At 34.1% G+C, this 24697-nt stretch overlaps 1 protein-coding gene across 4 annotated transcripts in view; it reads right to left on the bottom strand.

The window, feature by feature from the left end:
* Positions 1-24697, bottom strand: part of KCNT2 (potassium sodium-activated channel subfamily T member 2) — a 351736-nt gene that overhangs the window by 25559 nt on the left and 301480 nt on the right. For 2 of the 4 annotated variants that reach the window (XM_059146352.1, XM_059146353.1), the window contains 2 exons: positions 24382-24510; positions 674-974 (listed from right to left, as the gene is read on the bottom strand). In XM_059146352.1, the coding sequence (XP_059002335.1) occupies positions 674-974; positions 24382-24510 (430 nt within the window). Of the gene's footprint in view, positions 1-673; positions 975-14007; positions 14059-16901; positions 16923-24381; positions 24511-24697 lie in introns of all 4 variants that reach the window. The other 2 variants (XM_059146350.1, XM_059146351.1) reach the window with 2 other exon arrangements.

Here is a 24697-nt window from a genome sequence, read left to right as displayed (position 1 = left end):
TTTGGTCTCTATGGCAATCATAGATCAACACAGGAACTTAATAATTATTGATGCAGATCTATATTATATGAAATCAAGTACTATTTGAGCTTCAAATTAAAGCTTTTGAAGACTTTTGTTTCTGGTCCACAAGGAACTAAACAAATTTTATGGAAACATTTTGGTTCATTTGTGTCTGGTACATTTAGTTACTTGCCAATGCCTCAAATTCATTTTATACTAGTTCCTAGAAAAAGATGTGGTTTGGGTGTGTGTGGGAGTGTGTGTGTGTGTGTGTGTGTGAGAGAGAGAGAGAGAGAGAGAGAGAGAAAAAGAGAGAGAGAGAGAGAGCATGACAGAATGGGATCTAAATATCAGACATGCTATTAAGAAGCTAATTAGCAGGTTATTTCCTTCTCTCTAAAATGGAAGAGTTTTGGAGAAAATTAAAATTAAGATAATTCACATAATAAGTTTAGCAGAGTGTCTAGAGAACTGACAAATACTAACATTTTTAGCGTTTACTTTCACTGTCATCACTATAATTTTCTGTATTAGATATATGTCAGTAGTTCCTTCAAACTGGCCTGTGAAACAAAAATGTGATTCCTAACTTACTAAATTGGAACCAACTATGCAAAGACTATGGCAAGAATCACAAGTCCATAGCATACAATACTTTTAAAGAGCATACCATATCCTACTGTAGAAAGACCCAAGTGTTTCATTCTATTTTTCACAAGTTCAGCAAGCTCTTGTCTTTCTGACCTCCTGTAGAGGTTCAGTCGCTGCTGGGTTATTTTCTCAGCTGTTTTACCAGAGTGTTTTGGACCTTTTCTGCTCAGTCTTCGTGCCCACTGCATGCTCTTTCTCCGTAGTAAGGGATGGTCTGACTGGTCACTGGAGGTTGAGTTGCGGTGGTTGCTTCGGTGATGACTTTGATCTTTGGAGTCTTTGGTGTCTTCCCACTCTTCTACGCTGATGGATATCTGAGACTTTAAAGGAAATGGATATTGATAATTAGATATTTTAGAAACAGTTGAAATTTGGAGATAGGCTAATAATTTTGCCAATAACTTGGTATCATTATATATCTCATGAGAGTTTTCCCAGAAAAAACAAAATCATAATCATTGATTCACTTTGCTGTTATTAAAAATATTATTTGAAAATACACTGAACTTATATATGAAGCAGATAAAATAGCTTTGCATCTCCAGTATACGGTTTTATGAAAAGATTTAACTTTTCATGCATCCTGCTATAAAATGACTAGCTCGCATAGAGATGTTTGGAACCATAAATAAACAAAAAAATAATTTAAATTCAAATAAAGTCAATGTAATGGACTTTTCTAAATCTACAAATGTATTTTATATGAAATTTAAATAAAGATTATGAAAATTGTTTTACTTCTGGAATTAATATTTTAAAAGGGTTTTAAATTATTGCTCTTTCTAAAGATAGCATTGGGATGAAACTTTGTAAAATGTGATTTTTAAAAATTCACTATTCTGAGCCAGAAGAAAATAAAAAGCACTTTTTAATTCATACATTAGTTATTCACCACATAAACCTTTTTTTGATTAAAACATTAAAACATATTTCAGGAACCATTCTCAGTATCCTAAGTGAAAAATGTAAATATTAAATTTCACAAATGCATTCGAGAATCACACAAAAACACTTAAATCAGGCTATTCTCCAGAGGAAGGAAAAACAATGAACAAATTCAGAAAGTCTATTTTAATTTACTTCCATACTACTAAATCTGATTTTAAAGTAAGAAGCTTTCCTTTGATTGTAGGCCCTTAAAAAATAAGACCTTCCTGTTTCAAACTGTTGCTTTTCATACCAGAAAGTTAAATGAAATGCAATATAGTTCAAAGCAGGAAGTCTTACTTAACTAAAACCATGCAAATGCAAATGGACAGTTTCCTGAATTATACTGTGCATAACACCAACATTCATGAATCTGCCAACTCTGTTTCCCTTCTATTGACTAAAGTTTGAAATTCAGCTCTAATATGCATGTTTTGTTGGCTTGTAAAGTAATAGAGTTTAAATTACCAATTTAACTAAGGTCAAGAGGTAGATCCAATAAAATCCTTTAAAAGTGAATATAAATTATGGAGTCTCGGTCAATGATTTGCATACAATTCCTACTGGCAAGCTATGAAACTATCTCACACTTAAATTCAATGAAAAATTTAAATATTCTTCCCTACTTCTGTTTAAAAACAATATGGAATATTAAAAACAGTTTAACTTTCAAGTCTCCACAGTAAGAGAGCATTTTATTAAATATTTTTAGAAAATATTTGAGATATAGAATTTAAACTGCAAGTATTAAAATGTAGACAGCTGCATGGTTTTACAATAATGGGTACCTTTATAAGTCTTAACTTCCTCTAGTCTCACATATCTGATAATATACTGAAAACCCTCTTCTGTGAAAGTAAAATATATACACCCTTGAGTAATATCTACCATCAGTAAAGAACATCAATCTTTGTTCAGTAGTTTCAGTTTTTATGTACTCTATAGCAAAAATGAAAACATTCATATTTAGACATTTGTCTTGCAGAGTTTAGTTAATCACAATTTTACATTTATTTGAAGTGATCTTTATAGTCATTGGTTTCTGTGAGTAATAGTTTGATTTCCTACAAATATGTGGAAATAGTAGCCTTGCCAGTCCCATAATTCAAGTAGAGGATGAAACACTATCTGTCTTTGTGAATGCTTTTTCTTAGTTATGTATATGAGGAATTGTATCAAGTAAGCATCTAAAAGATGAAATGAAGCCTATATGTGTATTAGTTAAACATTACTGAATACCCTATTCATCATTGTTTTGAACTTCCTTAAGAAAAGAATAACATGATTTATACATACAATCTATAGGATTCAAGAAGTCTTTTTGTCAATTAATAAAATAAGTATCATTTCTTTGTATATTTTACTGTAAGTACAGAAAAAAGTAATTAGAAGGACGTTAGGGTTAATTTTAAGAAATGAACTGACAACACATAGATTGTTATCTATTTGGAATTTGTAGGTCCTTCTCTCACCCTTCCATATGACATAATGATTATGTATAAGATTACAAATTTGAATATTTTGAATACTTCCTAACTTTGTTCCTACAACAAAACTGCTTAATCACTATGTAAAATGAGAATAATAATACCCATCTTCTACCTCAAGAAATGCCCTTCAAATTCCTATAGTACATTAATGTATAAAGAAAAATGTGCCAAGTATAAATTTCCACATATAACAATGTTAATATTTCAAGTTAAAATGATTATTGACAATATCAATTTCAATGGTAATAAACATTCGTTTTCTATTCCTAGGTATGGAATATTGTGTATGCCTGTGTGTTTTTTTAAAAAAGGTCCATTTATAAATATACTTTCTTGTTGTCATTTCATCATCTGATTTGACTCTATTGTGTTTTGAATGTGACACACTATGATCTAATGGAAATAGTTTGCTGGGAGACACAGAAGTGCCTTTGATCATAGGACCTTTTCCTGAATTAGAGTCAGAGTGATACATTGTTTAAAAGCAAGTGTGCTAGCCATCGCAGAGATCTGGATTTAAATACAATGTCTCACCACTTAATTAGCTCAGTGCTCCAGGTTACATAAACTCTCCAAATTTATCCCCATTTCCCTATCTGAAAAATAGTAATTATATTTTTACTTTGCCCACCGTGTTTTTTCAGAAGATCTAAGAGATAATACTTGAAGAGAGCAATATTAATGTAGTGCCTGTCTCAGCAAATGCTTACTAAATGTTAGTTAATATTATGCCTCATGATCTGGCATGAAGAGACAGTAAAAGAGAGAAAAGAAGAAGAAACAATTATGAGGGATTATAGAAAAGTGAGAAATGGGTACGAAAAAGACAGGGAATGAGTCATATTTGTGATGCAGTTTTCTCTATCAGTGACCATATTTCACAAGAAATCAAGGTGCTAGAACAAACCCTTGGGGGCAAAGATTCCTTGGTTAAAGTTTCATGAATTTGAAGATGAGAACAATATATAACCGAAAGTGGAGATGTATTGCCCTACCCTGCTTCTATAAATTATTCTTCACCATTTCTATGAATAATGAGAGGAATCTGGTTTGATGTTTCTGTATTTTAGTTACCAGAAGACTGATATAATTATTAATGTGAAAAATCAAGACTTAATACTAATGCTTATGAGAATGAAAAAAAGACATTTTCATATTGCTATGGTCTGAACTGAATGTTATGTTCAAAATACGTTAAAATCTTAAAATTTGTTAAAAGATTAACCCCTACAGGTGATGGTTTTAGTAGGCCATAGGTGTGGAGTCCTCATGAATGGGGTAAATGACCTTAGAAAAAAGACCCCAGAGAGATCCCTTGAGCCTTCTGCCCTGTGGTTAAACAAATGATAAATCTGCAGTCAGAAGGGGGTCCTCACCTGACCATGTTGCCACCCTGATCTCCCACTTCCAGTCTCCAGAACTGTGAACAGTTTCTGTTGTTTATAAGCTACCCAGCCTATGGTGATTTGTTATAGCAATTTGAATGGATGAAGACATATTTTATATGAAATGCTTTCAGGAGCATATTTGTACAGTTCAATGAGGAAATAAAAAATTCATAAATCTAATCAATAATTTTCATATAATTTTAAGGCATTATTATGTTTAAAGTTATATTATTCTCCAAATAGGTATCAAACTTAATATGGTTTTTTAAAAAGGCTAAAAATATTTCTTCACAAGAGTAAGAATTGGCAGCTTTATAAATGAGAAAATGTTTCCTATGCCTAAAATTACTTTTAATTACTTTCATTGTTTTCAGAAAGTCAGGAATTGTCAGGATCACAATAAATATCAAACATTCTTTTCCACACTCTACACACACACACACACACACACACACACACACACACAAACACACTCCAAAATGACCTAATTCAACTTCCTCTCAACTTTTTTATTGAAGTTATTCATGTCATAAGGTTATTGAGCAGTCTGTGGAATAAAGTGGTATTTTAAAATAAATCAATTCACTCAGTAGTTTGAAAGTGAGTGTTTGTACTCTGGATTCATGGCTCCCTTAAGAATAGATTTATAGGCTTTAAAACAGCCTTAAACTGTGCTATTTGATTTATGACTGAAGAAATTCTGAATTGTTGCTAAAGAAAACAGACAAAAATGAAACCACTAAAGATATGCTAGTTTAATATTTATTTACTTATTTATTATTTCAAGTTTTATATATATTTAATTCTGGTTGGTTAATATATATGGTAAAATTGGTTTCAGATGTAGAATCTAGTGATTCATCACTTATATACAGTACCCAGTGCTCATCACAACTAGTGCCCTGCTCAATACAATACCCATCACCCATTTAGGCCATCCCCCCACCCACCTCCCTCCAACAACCCTCAGTTTGTTCCCTATAGTTAAGAGTCCCTTATGGTTTGCTTCTCTCTCTCTCTTTTCCCCCTTAATTTAACATTTTATAAAAGAACTCCTATCTAATGTTTTCCATTAAAGGAAAGTTAAATTATAAGAATGTTTGAGACATCATCTAAATTAAATCCATATGCACTTAGGCTAGTGAGTTTGTGTCCCATGGAAGTTTTTTTGAGTTAAAAAAAAAAATAATTCATACAAAGATGTTTCTGTATTTTCTATAAAGGCTCCGTTTATAAGTTTACTTAGTCTGTGATCTAAGTAGAGATAGAAAATAACTAGTTACATTGTATTTAGATGTACTGTTTTATTTGTTTATTTATTTATTTATTTTAAGAGAGAGAGCACAGGACTGAGACAGGGCTAGAGGGAGAGGGAGAGAGACAATCCCAAGCGGACTCTCCACCCAAGATGGAACCACATGTAAGGCTGGATAACAGGACCCTGAGATCATGACCTGAGCAGAAATCAAGAGTCCAACACTCAACAAACTGGGTCACCCAGATGTCCCATATTTAGATGTATTTTCAACATATTTTCAGAATCATAGATATAATTAGTGAATAAACATATTATAGTCTAAAAAATTCCAAATTTGGAATCAAATAGTAGGTTGTATTTTCAATCCCATCTAACCAATACTTCATGACTTCATATAAACCAACTGAGCTTCCTGAAAAATAGTGACAATTTTCAGAATTCTCATGACAAAAATAAACAAAACTTAAGCAATCTGTAGTAAGACTCCAACATAAATTCTAAAGCCAAATAATCACTCAAGAATTTAGGTTCAAAATAATAGCTTTTTCTTTTTAAAGCCAATCACTTGGTGGAATAACAAAAATTATTTCAAAATCTTGACTTTATTCTCCATGTCTAAAAATCAGATATTTCATCTATGTAATTCTCTTTGGTAGCTTTCAACTTCATCTATTATTCTGTGACTATGAAGTTGTCACTCTAAGTACGTAGAACCCTCATTAACTTGCCATTCCAACTCCATAAGTTTGAAAGTCAAATTTAATTTTACGTCCAAGTGAAAAGAAATTCCAAGTTCTCTATTTAGAGATAATGCTAAGTAATCCTCAAATTTATGCTAGTTTTCTACTACTGTTGATCAGAATATATCTCCCTCTTTTCTCTTTTTTTTCTCCTCTCTTTCTCATTCCCTCTTCTCCCACTCCATAAACAGTACCCAGCTTTTTGTTATTACCCCTAAAAGAAAATCAGACCTAGTCAATTACTTTTACACTTATGAGTTAAATCTCTTTTTAAATTTTTGTTCTAGATTTACACATTAGGTTGCATATTCGCACATCCTTGGCAATCTGGTTTTGTGTATGTGTGAGTGCATGTGTGTGAACGTATGTGTGTATGCATATTTAATTAAATCTTTGCTTTCTTTGGTCTTCGTGGAATTTGAAACATAGCTAATTTATTGTCTTGGTATTATTTCTCACATTGGTGATTAATTTTTTTTCCCTTGAGCCTTCAAAACTGTCACTCAGAAACAGCTAACATACAGAGATTTCAACTGTCTACTGCCTTTGGACTTTCCTAGAGCTTTAAACACAAAAAACAGTACTTTTTTCTTCCTTCTTTAGGCTCTTGAATACTATTACTAACTAAATGGTGGCTGCCTTCCCTTAGATTTTAAATAATTAATTTAAATAATTTATCTGTGTTAATAAGTTGAGAAGGGAGTGTCATCCTCATTTTTAACTGGTTGTATTATTATGTAGAAGTCCTAAAAAAGTGATTCATAAATCTGTAGATGATGGAGAGATGAAATATATGTTACTTATTTTATGTTTCACTACATGTTCAGGAAGTTATGCTCCAAAAGAATTACTTGAGTTCTCGAATTTATATGGACTAATATCTGGGGAACAGGTGTGAGAAAGGATGTTAAGGGTGCAGGATAATGGTGGAAGAAACATAAAGTTGACAGAATTTATTGATATGGACTCATGAAGTAGAGTTTCTTTTTGGATGTTGTACCTTGGGGAGTTAGAAAGGGTTCTAATCGTTCATCTGGTTGGTTGGCTGTAACAGGTACCAAAAGGTGGTCCATAGCAAGCAAGTTGGACATACAGGACCTAACTCATTTTAATATAAAGCAAGGGACTGAAGCCTTGAGATTGGAATTTGAGAGTAGATTTGTCATTTAAGACCTATTCATCCACAATAAGAGGGTCTAGAAGGCATTCCTTTTACCACAACTGTAAGAAATAAATTTGTGAACTGAGTTCCAGTATCCTTGAAGAGTTCAACGATCACTCTTCTCTCTAAGGCCACACCTTAGAGTGGTAATTGCAGTCACTCAGTTGGGAAACCTAAATGAAATGGGAGCAGATCAATGAATCCCAAGGAAGCAGGGGCCAAGTAGAGGCAATCAACTGTCCAAGGCAAGGTGAGTGAACATGGTTGTTATAATGGACAGCAGAGCCAAAGCAGCAATCAGAATATTCCAACTTGTGCAGACCTATGGCATTAGCTAATTGGTCATTGTGTTCCTATAGGTAAAACAGATAGGAAAACTACTAAAATTTTACCTAATCTGCATAAGCATAAAGCATCTAGATCAAATGAACAAAACTCTAACCTGAATCATAAAAGTAGAGTAACAACCTTTCAAATAATACTCAGATTTTAGCAAGTTTAAAGAACCAAAACACTTCAGTGAAAGAGAGGCTTATTCCTTTTGTGGAAGGATTCAGTACACTGCCAAAAATCTATACCATTAATCTTTTTTCCAGCCTTCCCCAAAGGGTCATATGACCTTTCACCAGGGTAACTGTACACTGAAGAAAAAGAAACAATCAGAACTTTTAGAGACTAGTAGACACTGGTTTTGAAAAGGGACTAATTCCATGGACACTCAAAACATCACTTTGGTCCACCAGTTAAAGTAGGAGCTTATGGAGGTCGTGTGATCAATACCTCAGGTCTGTGTCACAGTAGACTCAGTAGGTCCCAGAACCCATCCTGTGGATATTTTCCCAGTTCCGATCCCAGCTGGCTCCCTGACCATACTGACCTATAAGTTGGGAAAAGCCAAGTAGAAGACACTAGAACTGCTTCTATCTAAGAAAATATTAAACTAAAAGCAACACAGAATTCCTAGGGATTGCAGAAATTAGTGCCACCATCAAGGACTTGAAATATCTAAGTGTAGTGATTTCTACCACATCTCCACTCAATTCACCTATTTGGCCAGCGCAGAAGACAGATGGAGCTTGGAGACTGACAGTGGATTATCCTAAATTGAAGCATGTGTTAACTCCATTTGTAGCTGCTGCACCCAATGTGGTTTCATTGCTTGAACAAACTGACATTCCCTAGTACCTAGTATGCAGCTTTTGATCTGGTAAATGTCTCTTTATCCAACCACATCAATAAGGAACACCAGAATCATTTTGTGCTCAGCTGCCAAGGTCAGCACTACATCTTCACGGTCCTACCCTACTGGTATATCAACTCTCCAGCTCTATGCTTTACTTTCGTTTGTAGAGAACTTTACAATCTTTCCTTCCTACAAGATAGCATGTCAGTCCATTACAGTGATGACATTATGCTGATTGGACCTCATAAGCAAGAAGTAGTAATGATCCAAAACTTACTGATAAGACATTTGCAGGTCACAGGATGGAAAAGAGATCTGACAAAAATATAGGGGACTCTTACCTCAGTGACATTTCGAGGGGTCCATGGGGGGATGGCAAGATATCCCTTCCAAGGTAAAGAATAAGTTGTTGCATCTAACCCCTCCTACAACCAGAAAAGAAGCACAACATCTAGTGGGCTTCTTTGGATTTCAGAGGCAACATATTCCTCATTCAGGAGTGTTACTCTGGCCCATTTACTGAGTAACCCAAAACCCTGCCAACTTTTAGCAGAATCCATACAAAAGAAGGCTCTGTAAGAGGTTCAGGCTGCCTGGGTGGCTCAGTGGGTTAAGCCTCTGCCTTCAGCTCAGGTCATGATCTCCAGGTTCTGAGATCGAGTCCCGCATCGGGCTCTCTGCTCGGCAGGGAGCCTGCTCCCTCCTCTCTCTCTCTCTGCTTGCCTCTCTGCCTACTTGTGATTTCTGTCAAATCAATAAAAATCTTAAAAAAAAAAAAGAGGTTCAGGCTGCTATGTTAGCTGCTCTGACACTTGGGCTTTGTGTTCTAGTAAAACCAATGGCGCGTGCAATGTCACTGGCAGATGGGAATACTGTTTGGAGCCTTTGGCAGGCCCTAATACATGAATTGCTGCACAGGCCCTTAGAATTTTGGAGCAAAGCCCTGCCATCCTCTGTGAATGGTTACCTTCTTTGGGAACAAAGGAGCTCCTTTAGGGCTCTTTTAATATTATCATACTCTGTGATTTAGGTCAATGGAAAACTGCAAGAACACAATCGAGATAAAACTACTAATGGCCCAGACCATTTGTATGAGTTTGGGGCTTTTGTTAAAGTGGCCCTATGTGCTAGGTCTCTGATCTATCTGTGTGTTTCATACTGAATGGTGTGTAGAGATATCAGTAAGGATCATGACAGACACTAAGTTCAGGCAATGAGTCTTACCCTATGACCATCAGTTGTATGCCTCAACCAGGTATCGATCTCCATCCCATACAGCATTTAAGGGAAGAACTGATATTCTGTGTATTATACAGGCCTATTACATGGTTGCTTGTGTGGAGGAAGATCAGTGGCCACGCTGAGGTCCACACCTCTGAAAACAGCTCACTAAGATGCTACAAAATGCTGCTTCTGCTACTATGCGTCTGTAACAACAGACTCTGATCCCCACAGTTAGAAGTAAAAGTACTCATGGGCCTGTGTGGCATAGCTAAAGGGTTAATTCAAAACTCAGTGAAGACTTGGGTTCTAAATAAATAAATAAATTCAATGAAGCAACCACTGCCATCTGGGAGACCCATAATTCTAATGAAACTCATCAGAGACTCTCTGGAAGAGGAGACGTATAACCATGAGGAGGGTAGAAAGGAACCCCCAAGGGGCTAGCCACCAAAGACAGAATTTGGGAATTAAGTCTTTTTTTTAAGGTGGAGTGATAATATCAGCATCAGAATTGTTATTATTATACATTTTGTAATTACTTTTTTTGTAGGTGTCAAGATACTTTTTTACTCTTCTTATAGTTAATTTTATCTGTTGTAATCCATATACCGATGTGTGTCTAATAGATCAGAATAAAAGTCTGGCCCAAATTTAGACTGAATTCATCATTAATTTGTGGTTTATAAGGAAACTAATAAGTGGTTTTCCTTAACCAATTCATTCATTTCATGTCTAGAAATAATGACATGTAAGAATATATTTGTTTTCTACATAAAATACCCTTTTGGGTTGTCTATGTTTAGGTTTTCTTATATATACATACTTATATATGTGTGTATAAAGAATAGTTTATATACCTGAATAAATTTAAACTCTAAAACCGACTTACAACAAGCAAATAATCAATAGGAAAGCACTGAATAGCCACACAGGCTTAACAGGCCCAGAAAGGTATTCCAAAGGTTTATGTTATTAAAATCATACTTTCATTGCCACTTTTGTCCTCTTCACAGTTCAGTTTTTTAGTTTGTTTTGTTTTAAATTTTATTTTATTTTTTTTTCTGTGTTCCAAGTTTCATTGTTTGTGCACCACACCAACTGCCCCATGCAATAGGTGCCCTTCATAATACCCACACCTAGGCTCACCCAACCCCCCACTCCCCTCCCCTCCAAAACCCTCAGTTTGTTTCTCAGAGTCCACAGTCTCTCATGGTTTGTCTCCCAGTTTTTCCATCATTTTCTAGAATTACAGGAATATACAGCCTAAGGCAATGTTTTCAACCATGGGTATACATGTATGAGGCAGATCCTACACACTGTAGGGTAAGTCAGGGACGGTATCATTCTATCATCTCCAGTATTTTACATTCCAGAAAAAAATGACCTAAGCATACGAGTTTATGGAAAACTATTACTGTGATTCTAATAAGCATATAGCACAATATCGCCATGCCCCATGGTGTTTAAACACATACCACACCACACACACACACACACACACACACACACACACCCCTCTTTTCTGTTGAGAATTACTTCCCTAAAGCATATGCAGTTATAGATAAATGAGCTAGTGGAAAGAAAATTTCTACGCTATATGTAATGTCTTAATTAAAGAACAAACACAATGTAAGACTTGGCAGTATAAATATGCAATTTCATCTTTAAGAATCTATACAAAACAATATTATTGATCTAAGTATACTGTTGCATGCACATCACTACTCCTTTATAAAGACCTAGACGACCCAAATCAACTTTATAATTTTCCATTTGGTTCTGATTGTTTTGTAGACTTTAGCAGCCATTCAACAAGGAGCTGTGAATGAAGACTTAATTTACTTCCTACGGCAATGCAAAGTGAAGGAATGATCTCCACGCAGTTTAAGATGTTAAGTGGACAGAAAGCCATGACTATGCAGTTAAATTAAATCAAACAGATTGGATGCATTTAAACAGCTTCTTGCTAATAAGTATGCCATTGAGATTCTAATTAAGTTAGAGTAAGTAAAAAATGCAAGTAAGAAATGTCTTCCTGGGGATGGAAATGTACAAGATAAGGATCAGAGCCAGAAAGCATTTTATTTTATTTTATTTAAATATTTTATTTATTTATTTGACAGAGAAAGAGATCACAAGTAGGTAGAGAGGCAGGCAGAGACAGAGGGGGAAGCAGGCTCCCCGCTGAGCAGAGAGCCTGATGCGGGGCTCGATCCCAGGATCCTGGGATCCTGACCTGAGCTGAAGCAGAGGCTTAATCCACTAAGCCACCCAAGTGCCCCAGAAAATATTTTAAAAGAATTGTAAAATAAGGTAAGAAAAAGATTCAAGAGTAAAATTTCTGTAAGAAAGTGGAAGAAAATGACAAATGAGCTCAGACTTATGGAGTGTGTGTGTGTGTGTGTGTGTGTGTGTGTGTGTAAAATAGAGTGCATTTGAGGTTAGTGAATATACTTATGTTTGAAAAATGTCACAAGGTATTTATTCAAATTACAAGACTCATACTATTATATTATTTATAAATATAAGTGTATTGAAACAAATGTTTTCTAAGGGAATACCATCCAATCAAAATTATATAGCACAGAAAATTAGTGAAATAGGATCTATGTTACTCATGTAGTTTGCCCCAGAATTGTTTGCCATTAGCTATCTGTGAACAATTAACACATATTTGCCCTTTTTTATAACCTGTGAAGTGATAGGTGTGCCTGGGTGGCTCAGCCATTAAGCGTCTACCTTCCGCTCAGGTCATAATCCCAGGGTTTTGGGACTGAGCCCCGCATCAGGTTCCCTGCTCAGCGTAGCTCAACTCGCCTTGCTTGTGTTCCCTCTCTCACTGTCTTTCTCTGGCAACTAATAAATAAAATCTTAAAAAATAAAAGGATTTGTGAAGTGGTAATTATATGTTCCCTATTTTGTCTTTACTTTGCTATGTGTTGAGAATAGACCATTTTACACACAGGTAGTAAAAGGAAGAGCCAACATTTAAACCTAGATATTCTGGTACCAAGTCCATTGCTCATTTGGTCAGGCAGAATAATTGAATAAATGATTTGTACCAGGAACAGGGACAGAAGGAGCATCAATAAAGAATGGCCAGAATATAGAGTAGTTTAAAATCCAGCAACAAGAAATTTGACTTGATATAGTAGGCATCAAACACCCACTATATGCATCATGCATCATGTGAACAAAGTAAGGAAAATGGTCATTAATCTGTCTGTTCTATGTAAAATATTGAAGGGAAGAGAATTTAGATATAGTAAATCCACCAAGATGTACTTAAATTCAAGAATAGGCGTGAAATTCTGATGTTAGCTTTCTGAGAAATCTTTCTTGTATGTTTACTGATGCATTCCCAAGCATCTAGGTGGGTGCATTTGATGGCTAGTGGTGCTCGATAAATATTTATAGTTCTAGTAGATAATAAAATAGAGAGGATCTGGCAGAAAATGAGTATGTTCTTCATTTTTAAAACTTAGGACAGAAAACACAAACTTGCTATCTATCAACATAGAGGTGATAATTGAAACCATAAGACATAGCAAGTGTTCTGAGATCAAGTATAGAAAAAGACTGAAAGACTACAAAACACAACTTCAGTAAATGCCTGGTTAGTATTCAAGTGTCATTCCCCACGTTGATTCTCAACCAAAGCATCTGAGGATCTCAAAACAGATGGTAGAAGAGAGATGTAGTTCAGAAATCAGTAGAGGCTGCTACAGTGAGAACTAGTGATTAAAAGAATCTCTGGTGTCAGATAATGATAAATTCTAAAAACCACGTCTGCGGCTTCCAAAGTTTTTGGTATTGGTCAAGTTAACTTGTCTACATCTCTGCTTATTTCAAAACAAGGATAATATTGTCCGCCATATTGGCTTCTGGTTAGGATTAAATAAAATAATATAGTGCTGAGCATTGTGCAGGCATCAAGCTTAAGGCTCTGGGTGAGACTGATTGTGATGAAGCTTAGCCTACCTTCAGGTGGTTAACGGAGTACTTTCTGGAAACTAAAGATGAAGTCCAGTCCTAGAAGGGAGACAAAGGCAGACTGCTGCAGCTACTTGGAGTCTTGGGCTCCAGAGCCAATCCCAGGGACAATGGGTTAGGGAGAAGCCTTCAGATGAAGATCACATTGGCACCATCTAGAAATGAGCTGTTATAGGCAGAAACTGAACAGTAGAAAGAAGGGGGAAAGTTTAAGAAATAAATCAATAGAAACAGGTCAAATAGGTAAAGAAAGTAACTCATAATATAAAAACTGAGGATAAGAGAATTTTAAGATGTAGGAGGTAATGAACCGTACTAAAGATTATATGATGTTTAAACAAATAAAAACTAATTTAAAATGCCAAGGATTTTGGCTTAAAGATTTCTACTGACTGAAGAACAGGTAAGTATAGCAGTGGAGAAAAAAACTGCCGAAAACACGGATAAGGAATAAAATTGACAGCATATATGAACTTTTCTCAGAGTTAACAAGAGTAAGATAAGAAAAAAAAAAAAAAGAATAATGGGGCTCCTAACTGCAAAGCATGCAACTCTTGACCTTGGGGTCATGAGCTCCTTAGTGGGTGTAGCAATTACTTAAAAATAAAATAAAATCTTTAAAAAAGAAAAAGTAGGAGAAAAAGGAAATTTTTTCTTGAGAACTGGGGAAAGGTCTATATTCAAAGGTAAAAGGAGAGAGTTGATGGAGAGGGGAAAAAAAAAAACAAAACCTAAAACCAAGAACTAGAACTGGAAAGGATGGAAATTGTAGACGCAATTGGAATTACAAAGATAAATGTCTAAAAATTACAAAAATTACAAAGATAAATGTCTATCCAAACTACAATTAGAGGTTTTTCTTTTCTTCATAAAACGGATTGTAAGAAAGGTTCTTATATTGGAAAACTCAAATTTCTCAGTAAATTAGAGGGGAGGCACTTCGCTTACATAAGGAACTGGCTGAAAGATGTGGAGACCTAAAATAATAGCTATAAGAAAGAAATCAATTAGTGGGAAAAAGTTCCAAGAGTCAACTTGCAATTGGCTGCCATGATTCAGAAATGAGCCAAACTTTTGCCTTCCTGTATCTGAGATTGTAAGTTAGAGACAAGAGGTGACAGGGAAGTGTAACAGCTGAATAAAAGCAAAGAGCATTTGAATCAACACATAGAACTGCAGCATAGCCCAACTTACATCTAAAAGTTTCATTCCACTTCCTAATGTAAAGCTATGAAGTTTTTAATCAAATGAAAATTCTGTTCTTTCTGGAGCATAGAGTGAACCCCAGCAAGTGTTTCTACCACTGTGGACCAGGTCCGGACTTATACCTGAGAATCCCTTTAGGAAAGACAAGGTGAAGTAACTTTGCTTGTGACATGTTACTAAAATATTTTATGAAAAAAACGCATGCCAATTCAAGGCACTTGAGGTGTATTTGTGCAGCTGGTCAGGTCAAATACTGGTATAAATTAAAAATTAGAAATATATGTTGATCTCATTATAAAACATGTTCTAAAAAAAAGAAAAACTCTAAAATAAATTCCTCAAAATCAGTATGTGCCAGGGATATGTTCTGTTTTTATCTAAAATTTTAATTTCCTCAACCTGCAGGCACCCAGGGTAGCTGAAACCCCTAAGCAGCTTCGTGCCAAACAAACATTACATTTCCAGTGTGGACCATGATGTGAAATAGGTCAGACAGCACTCTTCTAAAGCTTTAATCGTGCAGCCCAAAGGGAAACTTCCTTGGTGAATATTTAGTAAATTCTGAAGGATTCAAGATATAATAAAACAAAATAATATATTGAAAAATATAATAGAAGTATAGCTCATAAACAATTAACTAAATAATTTAAGATGTTTAAAATAATTGAATGAACAAAATTTGTGATGTAGGCAACAGCCATTATATCAAAAATGTGGGTATTATGAATATAGAATTTTTCTCCAAAATCCAACAAGCTCAAAAACAGACCTGTACTTTTCTTTTTCTTTTTTTTTAAATTTTATTTTTCTTAAATCGAAGTGTACTTTTAGATGGCAACTTGGGCATATAAGCTTTCCACTTAATGGGCTAAATTCTACCATTGCTTTGACATTCAAAATGCAATTTTTAAAGTGTTTATATTTGTAATGGTTTCATCAATTATATTTATGCTTGGGAGTCTGTGTTAAGTGCTAAGAACATAATGACAATTATTTATCATGGTTTATATGAAGAAAATGGAAAATAAGATTAAAAATACAAATCTCATGAAGATAGTATCATGGTTTCAGAAATATAATGTGTGTATACACACACAATATATTGTTAAGAATATTTTTTTTTATTGTAACAAATCAATTATTAACCCAGGTCAATATTATTAAACACTAAACTGACAGCTTCTTCATGACAATAAATTACAATTATTGAAGAGTAAATTAAATGCTAAAAAGTATGCTAGAGAAAGCACAAATCCTATTGTTCCTAGACCCCTTTCTAGGAGAACCAGCTTAGATAGGAAGCGTAGGAAAAGATGTGTTTCATATCACCTGACTGTCAGCACTTTTTTAGTCTCAGTTGATTACATTGAAGGTGGGCACCTCACTCAAGGACAGACAGAAAATCACAGCCGGTAAGTGACTAGCAGCAAGTAACAACATGACTGGACTAATATACAAACATAATGTGAAGACAAACAGGTAAAATGAACTTGCAGTATTATTGGGAAAATACAGATATGCTAACTTGAAAATAGAGTATTTAGAACACTTCAGTTTAATTAATTTGTTTTATTTTAACATCTGAAGTACTGAATTTAATTGTTAATACTCTTTCCCTTTAAAAGCATTGAATTTACATATTAAACTATTTGAGGCAAGGGAGACAAAATACTTACTTGTGATGCTATTTCTCGAGACTGACACAAAGGGAGGAAAAAAGAAACACACAAAATACAGTTTAAACAATGACTAAATACATACATGAAACAGTCAGCAACAAGGACAAAATATGACAAGTCCCCATTTAACACTTATAATACAATTAGGTGTTTCATTATTTATTACAGGGCTTCTGAATAAAATTAGATAAGGAATAAGTTGTTATTTTAAAAGTCTAGCAGAAAGTTCCTGTTAGATTATTTTTTGTCTGGTTAGTAAAATTGTCTCTGAAGGCTTTGATAGAAAGAAAAAATAGTACTGGTAGGGAAAATAAAACAATTGATAGGAGCTTATAAAGTTCATGAGAGAATATTTGACAAATTATTGGCATTCAATAACCATTATTAGCATTAATATTTGTAGTGTGCTAAAATCTGGATCGCATATAAAACTTAATACTCACAAAAATTTAATAGTTTTAAATTTAGATATTGTCATAAGATATAAATTTGTTTATAGATATATTCTGAGCTCTCACATTGGCTATAAAGTCTAAAATTTGACCTTTCCAGTCACCATATAACCCTTAAATATTGAGAGGCAATACAAATCATGCTATCTTAGTCTTTAATTCTAAGGACTAATATTCTATTCGTTTTTCAATAGGTAGAAATAAAATTTTCAGTTATATTCTTTGGTGTAACATAACTCAAATTTAACAAGTTATCTAGCTCTCTGTTTATACAAATATAAAAAACACATATAAACATTTGATTATAGGATCCTTAAAACTGTTTATCTCAGGATTCTTAACACATGGCCCAAGAGAATAATAACATTGCTCTAGTGAATAATGACAGAGAATGAGCAGCTAGAATTTCAAAACTATCCTATCTTAATCCTTTTTAAAATAATTTTATTAACGTGATTTTGTAAAAAAGATAAGCTTACTTCAGTAATACATTTAAAAAGACTATGTTCCAGTTGAATAGTAAAGAGTTAATGATTGGTAGATAGGACAATGATTATTTCATTATATCACATGCTTTAAAGTTTTAGGATTTATTATTATGAAAGTAACCAACAATCACAGTAACATATTCCACAAATTTACTGTGTACATTGAAAAGATGTTGGTACTTTAATATACTTTTAAATGATCTCTAATTTCTAGTAAAATTTTCAGCGATTATAGAACACCTCAAGCAAATGTAACTTTCAATACACTGGAAAACTGGAGGTAAATACAGTTCCACATTTTCTTACCAAAAAACCATAGGAACAAATATACTTATTAATTTAAAATTTATCAAATTTTGGAAAGACAGTATTATACCATATCCTGTATGGTAGTCAATGTCCCTAGTGGGTCTCGGGGAGCAGCATTTCATAATTAAAAATAATAATATATCTGCAACAAAAAGTAAGAATATTCACTTTAAGTGGAGCAATATTAAAATTTCACATATAAAATGAGGTGAAATAAATTAGTGAGCTTTTTGGATTTCAGAATTGTGGATAAAGGATTATGGACAGAAGTATAGTCCTTCTATACAGCACGAGTCCTCACACCTCCATACTTTGAACCAGGAGATTCTGATGTTTATTTTTTGCTTATTTTTTATTATTTTATTCTAATGTTTATAAAGATTTTCTTAAACTGACATACATAGATGATGGTAGAAGCTCTGGGAAGGGGATATAGAACCAGGTAAAAAGGGACAGGACCCAGCTGTACCCTACTACCCAGCTATATCCATGGACCGGTTTTTTTTTTTTAAATTTATTTATTTGACAGAGACACAGCGAGAGGGAACACGAGCAGAGGGAGTGGGAGAGGGAGAAGCAAGCTTCCCGCTGAGCAGGGAGCCCAATGTGGGGCTCGATCCCTGGACCCTGGGATCATGACCCGAGCCAAAGGCAGCTACTTAACCACTGAGCCACCCAGGGGCCCCTCCATGAACCGACTTTGAGTCCCTGTATGCACCTCCACTATATTCTTTATGTTTGTATGAATTCTCCTTCCACCAATATTCAGCCCCCTGAAAAACTGAGATTATATTTCCAGGTCTTTGGTACATTTTATAATTTCAATTATAAATATTCTTTATCATCGTCTGTCCTCTCAAAGATGTCTGCCTGAAGAATGTAGTGCTTCCCCTACTCCCACAGACAAAGCTAAATAACTTTTTTTTCTATACATAGACCATGAGAAGATGCTGAAGACAGACTAGAAAATAATATGGCATGAAATCCTGCATCGGCCTTTAAATTGTATTTTTTTAAACTCCATGAAATAAAGGAACAAGGCCTAGTTTTTACCTGTGTTTATTCCTACCATGTTCTGATGTGAAATGTCGGCACTTAATAAAAAAATTATCCACAGAATAGGACAGATTTTAATACTTGCAATGTAATCTGAAAAAAATAATCAATGTCTAATGCAACTACCATATGACTATAAATTATTAGTTGTTTTATTAGCTACAAATACACTGTGATGTCAGAAAATGTTACGATTTGTTTTGAAAAATAGAAGCATCTAACATAATCATTTTTATTTCCCTAGGACACATCTACTTTTATCTCTTTCAGCTGGTTATGTAAGTCTTTATCTTGGTTTTTCTGTAATAGGTTTAATTTAATTTTATTTTTTTCAGTTTCTGCTTTCATCTATTCATTTCACACTCTGGAAGAAAAGAAATTAATCTTTTCCACCTGATCCAGTACCTTTGCCATCTCTCATCATTTCAAAATTGTTCAAGTGTAATTCTGGTTAGATCCAAATTGAGGGCATATTATGATTAAGTACAATTTACAGATGATCTATGCAGGAAACATGGCTACTAGTCACTTCTTGCATAAATGTTTTTGTTCGTGGTGGTGATAACATATTCATGAAGTTAATAACTTTGTTATTTTTATAACTGCTTAATTATACCTGTTCTTAATTCACCCTGAGATCTCTAGCAACTGTCTAAACATTCCTTAAGACATTGAGATATACAAGATACTCTATAGACTTCATCTTCCTGAACAAATCTCTCTGAAACTTTCTAACCCATTTCAGGTTACCCTGATGTCTGAGGGTCTTTTCACTGTCATCATAGGGATTTCCTTGGCTTCATATTTGTTGCCTGGATTTCATAAAGTGTCTGGTTTCCTCCATACCATGATTCCTTTTTCAGTGTATTCATTCTTTTTGGTGGGAGTAGTTTCCTCAGAAAGCAGGCATGGTAGAGCGTTTTTGGAGGCAATGCTGAAATATGATTTATCTTACTCTTACACAAGTTTGATAGGTTTGGCTGAATATAGAATTATAGTTTGGAAATATTTCCTCAAGATCTTGAGGGCATTGCTCCATTGTCTTTTGGCTTACAGTGTTGCTGTTGAAAAATCCCAAATATATTTTGCATGTGATCTATCCCTGCTCTCTTCCTCCTGCATCTTCTTTCCTTCAATATTCTGAAATACTATGATGCTGTGTCTTGATGTTAGTCTGTTTTAATTCATTATAATGGGCACTTGGTGACCCTTCCCCTTTGGAAATTAACACACTACTATTCTGGGATTATTCTTAAATTATTACACTGATATTTTGATGCATCCCTTCTCCATGGAAGTGTTATCATTCAGACCTTAGAACTCCTGGACTAGTCCTCTAATCTTATCTTTTCTTTACTATTTCCATGTTTGAATTTCTGCTCTAGGTTCTTGGTGATTTCCTCAAATTTATGATATGAACTTCTTTTTACCTCTGCTATCATATTTTCAATTCCCAAGGTTTTCTTTTTCCTAAAATGTTCTTTCAACAATTTAGTTTCCTGGGGCACCTGGGTGGCTCAGTTGGTGGAGCAACCAATTTGATATTGGCTCAGGTCATGATCTCAGGGTGATGAGATCAAGCCCCACATGGGGCTCTTCATTGGGCACAGAGCCTGCTTGGGATTCTCTCTCCTTTCCCCTCTGCCCCCTCACCTCCTCCCTTTCTCTAAAAAAAAAAATTAAAAAGATAAAAATTCAGTTTCCTGTTCATCTTTCATCCTTGCAGTATCTTATTTTTTCTAATAATTTTAATTATAGTTTTTCAGTATATAACTTTACTAATATATATACGACATATAATTTTCAAATATAAAATCCAGAAATATTTAGTCAACTTACCAAGTTGTACAATCATCACCATCAATCAGTTTAGAATATTTCTAATACCCCAGCAAACCCCATCATGTTCATTAGCTGGTTCCCCATTTCCTCCACCTCCCCCTCACTTAAGCCATCACTGATCTGCTTCCTCCCTGCATTCATTTACTTTTTATGACACTTCATAAACATGAAATAATACAACATGGGGTCTTTTGTGTCTGCCCTCTTTCATGAAACTTAATATTTTTGGAGGTTCATCCCAGTAACAGCACATATAAGTAGTTTCTTTCTATGGATAAACAGTATTCCATTGTATGGATATACCACATTTGGCTTATCTGTTTACTAACTGATGGACATTTAGGTTTTTTCCAAATTTGGGCTATTATGAACAATGCTACTAAGAACATTTGTATGCGAATCTTTGGGTGGATATATATTTTTTTCTTTTGGGTAAATATTTTATTTCATGTTCGAAATTGTCTTCTTCCTCAATGATCTGTGCTTTTTGCGTGTTTTTTCCTTTCTGTTCACTTTCTGCCTTTGTGGTTCATTTCCCAACACAGGGAATTTTTAGTTGTCTTCTCTTATTGAAGAGTAGGGGACTAATAAAATTTATTGAACGCTCTGGGTGAGATTCTTTTTATTGAGTTTCATGGTGATCACTAGATTACTGAATGTCCCATGTCTATATCTTTAGGTATTTCACTTGGTTTGGTCAGATTCCCTAGGGAAGATCTCTAATCTGCTGCTGAAGGGTACAGTATACAGAATGTACCTTTCACTTAGTTCTCTGAATTTAGGGTGGTATGATTGCCCTCAACTGTCCCTTCAATCCACAGAGTATATATGTACTCTCTCCATAGAAACGAACCTTCAATCTGCCTGTGTGGAGTGAGGGACAGTATCACAGCTGTATGAACTGTCAGGGGGAATGGGAATCTGACAGCTATTTATGCAAGAATATGTTAGTCACCTGATTCTAATTATTACATGGAGTTTCTACCTCCTGAAATTTGTTGTCTTTCTTTAATTAAAGTAAGAGAAAATTAACATTGGGGGCAAAGATAAATCATCTGAATTCTACCGCTTGACTTTTCTTGAACCTTCCAATATTTGAGAAAGATGATGGAATGTATGAGCCAATCTTTCATCTCATGAGAGACATTCAGGTCTTATTCTTTGTTTTTTATATGATCAGGAAAAAAGTTTTCCTCTTCATACAAAATCCAATGTCTTTGAGTTCTCATTTAATTGATGTCCTGTTTTAAAAAAATAAAAGATCAACTTAAAGGATATTCACTTTAATGGCACTTTTGTATCTTGTAAAACTATGATTGAGGATAGATACTGTTCTTCGTCTTATCTAAAACCTTTTAAATAAGAAAGTCTATAATATATGTGTTCTTTTAATAACAAATCTTTCTCAAGATTAACTTTTATCCTTTCATGTATCAGACTATAATTACTATGTAATTCAACAGTTCTATTTTTGCCTTACTTACCAGGAAAGTAAAAGTAGAATTCTGGCTCAACTGTAGCACTCAGTTCATTTTACATGTAAGATAACATTATTTTCTCTGCCTCTATTAATATATTGTGTTGTAAAAAATCTTGATGGTTTTATTTTTATCTTTAATTATTTGGGTTGCCTCAATTTTTACACAATAGGTAGAATATAAAATTTAAGTAAAAATATATGTGTCAAAAAACGAACTGTAATCAATATAGAAAGACAGGAGGTATCATCTTTATTTAACTCAGTTTCCTTTAATATTCCTAAGGATGTGTGTTTTTCATACAAGCTAGAGTTCTAGGGATTTATAAGCATTTTACTGAGGGATATTTTTTGAGATGACCAAAATGTAATGTTAAATGCTCCATGACGACAATACAAATACTCAATTATCCTTTCCCTACTATAATGTAAATAGCATACTACAAAGTTTCTTAATAATATAAAATGATGACATAAATATGAACTTGACCAAGCAGAATTTACTACATTCGAATTTGCAAAACCTATACATAAAATAAGAGAATAATAATATTCTAGTGAATGGAAACTTTCTTTGTACTTAACAAGCTCAAATAAGTGGTTAATTGCTTAGGTGTGGAAGCACTTGTCTTCTCTTAACCTTTAATCAAAAAATAGTTTTTTAGATACAGCATTTTTAAATTTTAGGCATATCTGGCCAAACTATCTTATGAAGTAACAGAGATGGCAATCAAGTTCCTTTTAGTACACCTGATCTACAGTGAAACTGCTAAAATGCACCCAGAAGAATTGAACAATTTCCTGTAGTCCTCAATATTACTTATTTAAATGTCAAATCATAAATTTTTGCAAGCAAACAAAAATCCACTCTTTTGCTCATATGCTCTCCATAAAGCTCTTTTTTTTTTTTTCTATATATGGATTCAGTGATTTTAACACAAACCAGTTTCATAGCTGCATGGATTACTAAACTGCAAATAACAGAACTGAGTCTCTTAGTTAATTTTGCATAAGACCAAAAACAGATATGGCTAACCAAAATTTTGAATAACTTTGAGATATTTGAGAAGAAAAATATTTTAAGAATATAAACCATAATTATGTTAAACAATTTTATAAATATTGGTAGGATAGTGTATTTATCCAAAATTTTTATTTCATGAAAGAATCTCATTTAAAAGGTGATGTTTTACTGAGGATATAAAAACTATTTAGAACCACATAATGTGGCCAGATCGGTGTGGATGTGTTTTTAGCTGTAGGAAATCATTGGCAATTTTGTTCCATATAAATAGATTCTAGTTTGCTTTTACAAATACTGAGCTTTCCTCTGGGAAGATCTGGTACTACTCCTGGAGTTTTATCTTGGCTTCAGAGTAGTCTTTAATCTAGAGTTTGAGAAATGTGAATTTCAGTGCTAACTTTGTTTCACTTCCTTCCAAATGTATATATGTGAGATGAGGAGTATATGAGAAAGCTGTATGACTTGCCCTGAAAACTGCTCTTATGAGTCATAAGGTTAATTAAAATTAATTTGCTTCCTGACAATCTAGACATGCAAAATTCTAGACCTACAAAAGGCATTCAGAGCCCAAAGTCCACGAACTCCAGAACAATCCCTTAGCCAACAACATTTTGGGGAATTCTCACCTTGTTTACTTCAACAAATAGTTTTTTTTGTTTTGTTTTGTTTTGTTTTGTTTTGTTTTTTGCCTCTGAGAACTGACACTGTGTGTTCAGAGAGCGTTCTTTTTCATTCTCTAACTTTTTTTAGAAATCCATTTCTATGATTAGGAATGGCTATCTTCAATCAGATTCATCATTAAAACTGGAATATTTTGGTATTTCCAAACCTCAGATGTAGTAAGTTTCTGAGACTCAGTCCTGTAGATCCCAATGGGAACATCTCCAGTAGAAGAGCACAGCTTCTGGTAAAGTCTGGCATAAGTTCTGATCCACAGGTCATCCTCAGTGATTTTCATCTATTAGATATACACCATTAAAAAAATAAATAAATAAAAACTCAGGTTATTTTTCACTTTTTAGAGGCTAAACGTAAAAATATTTAAAAATCTCAAAATGACATTTCGTAAGATATGCATGGACTGAACTTATTTATGGCACGCCACCTTAGGTTAGCCCTGGGATTCCACAAACTTCAGAAGACCA

This window comes from Mustela lutreola, chromosome 14 (assembly GCF_030435805.1).
Source record: "Mustela lutreola isolate mMusLut2 chromosome 14, mMusLut2.pri, whole genome shotgun sequence".
NCBI lineage: Eukaryota > Metazoa > Chordata > Mammalia > Carnivora > Mustelidae > Mustela > Mustela lutreola.
Note: the sequence above shows the minus strand (reverse complement) of the source record. Positions and strands in the feature narration are given on the sequence as shown.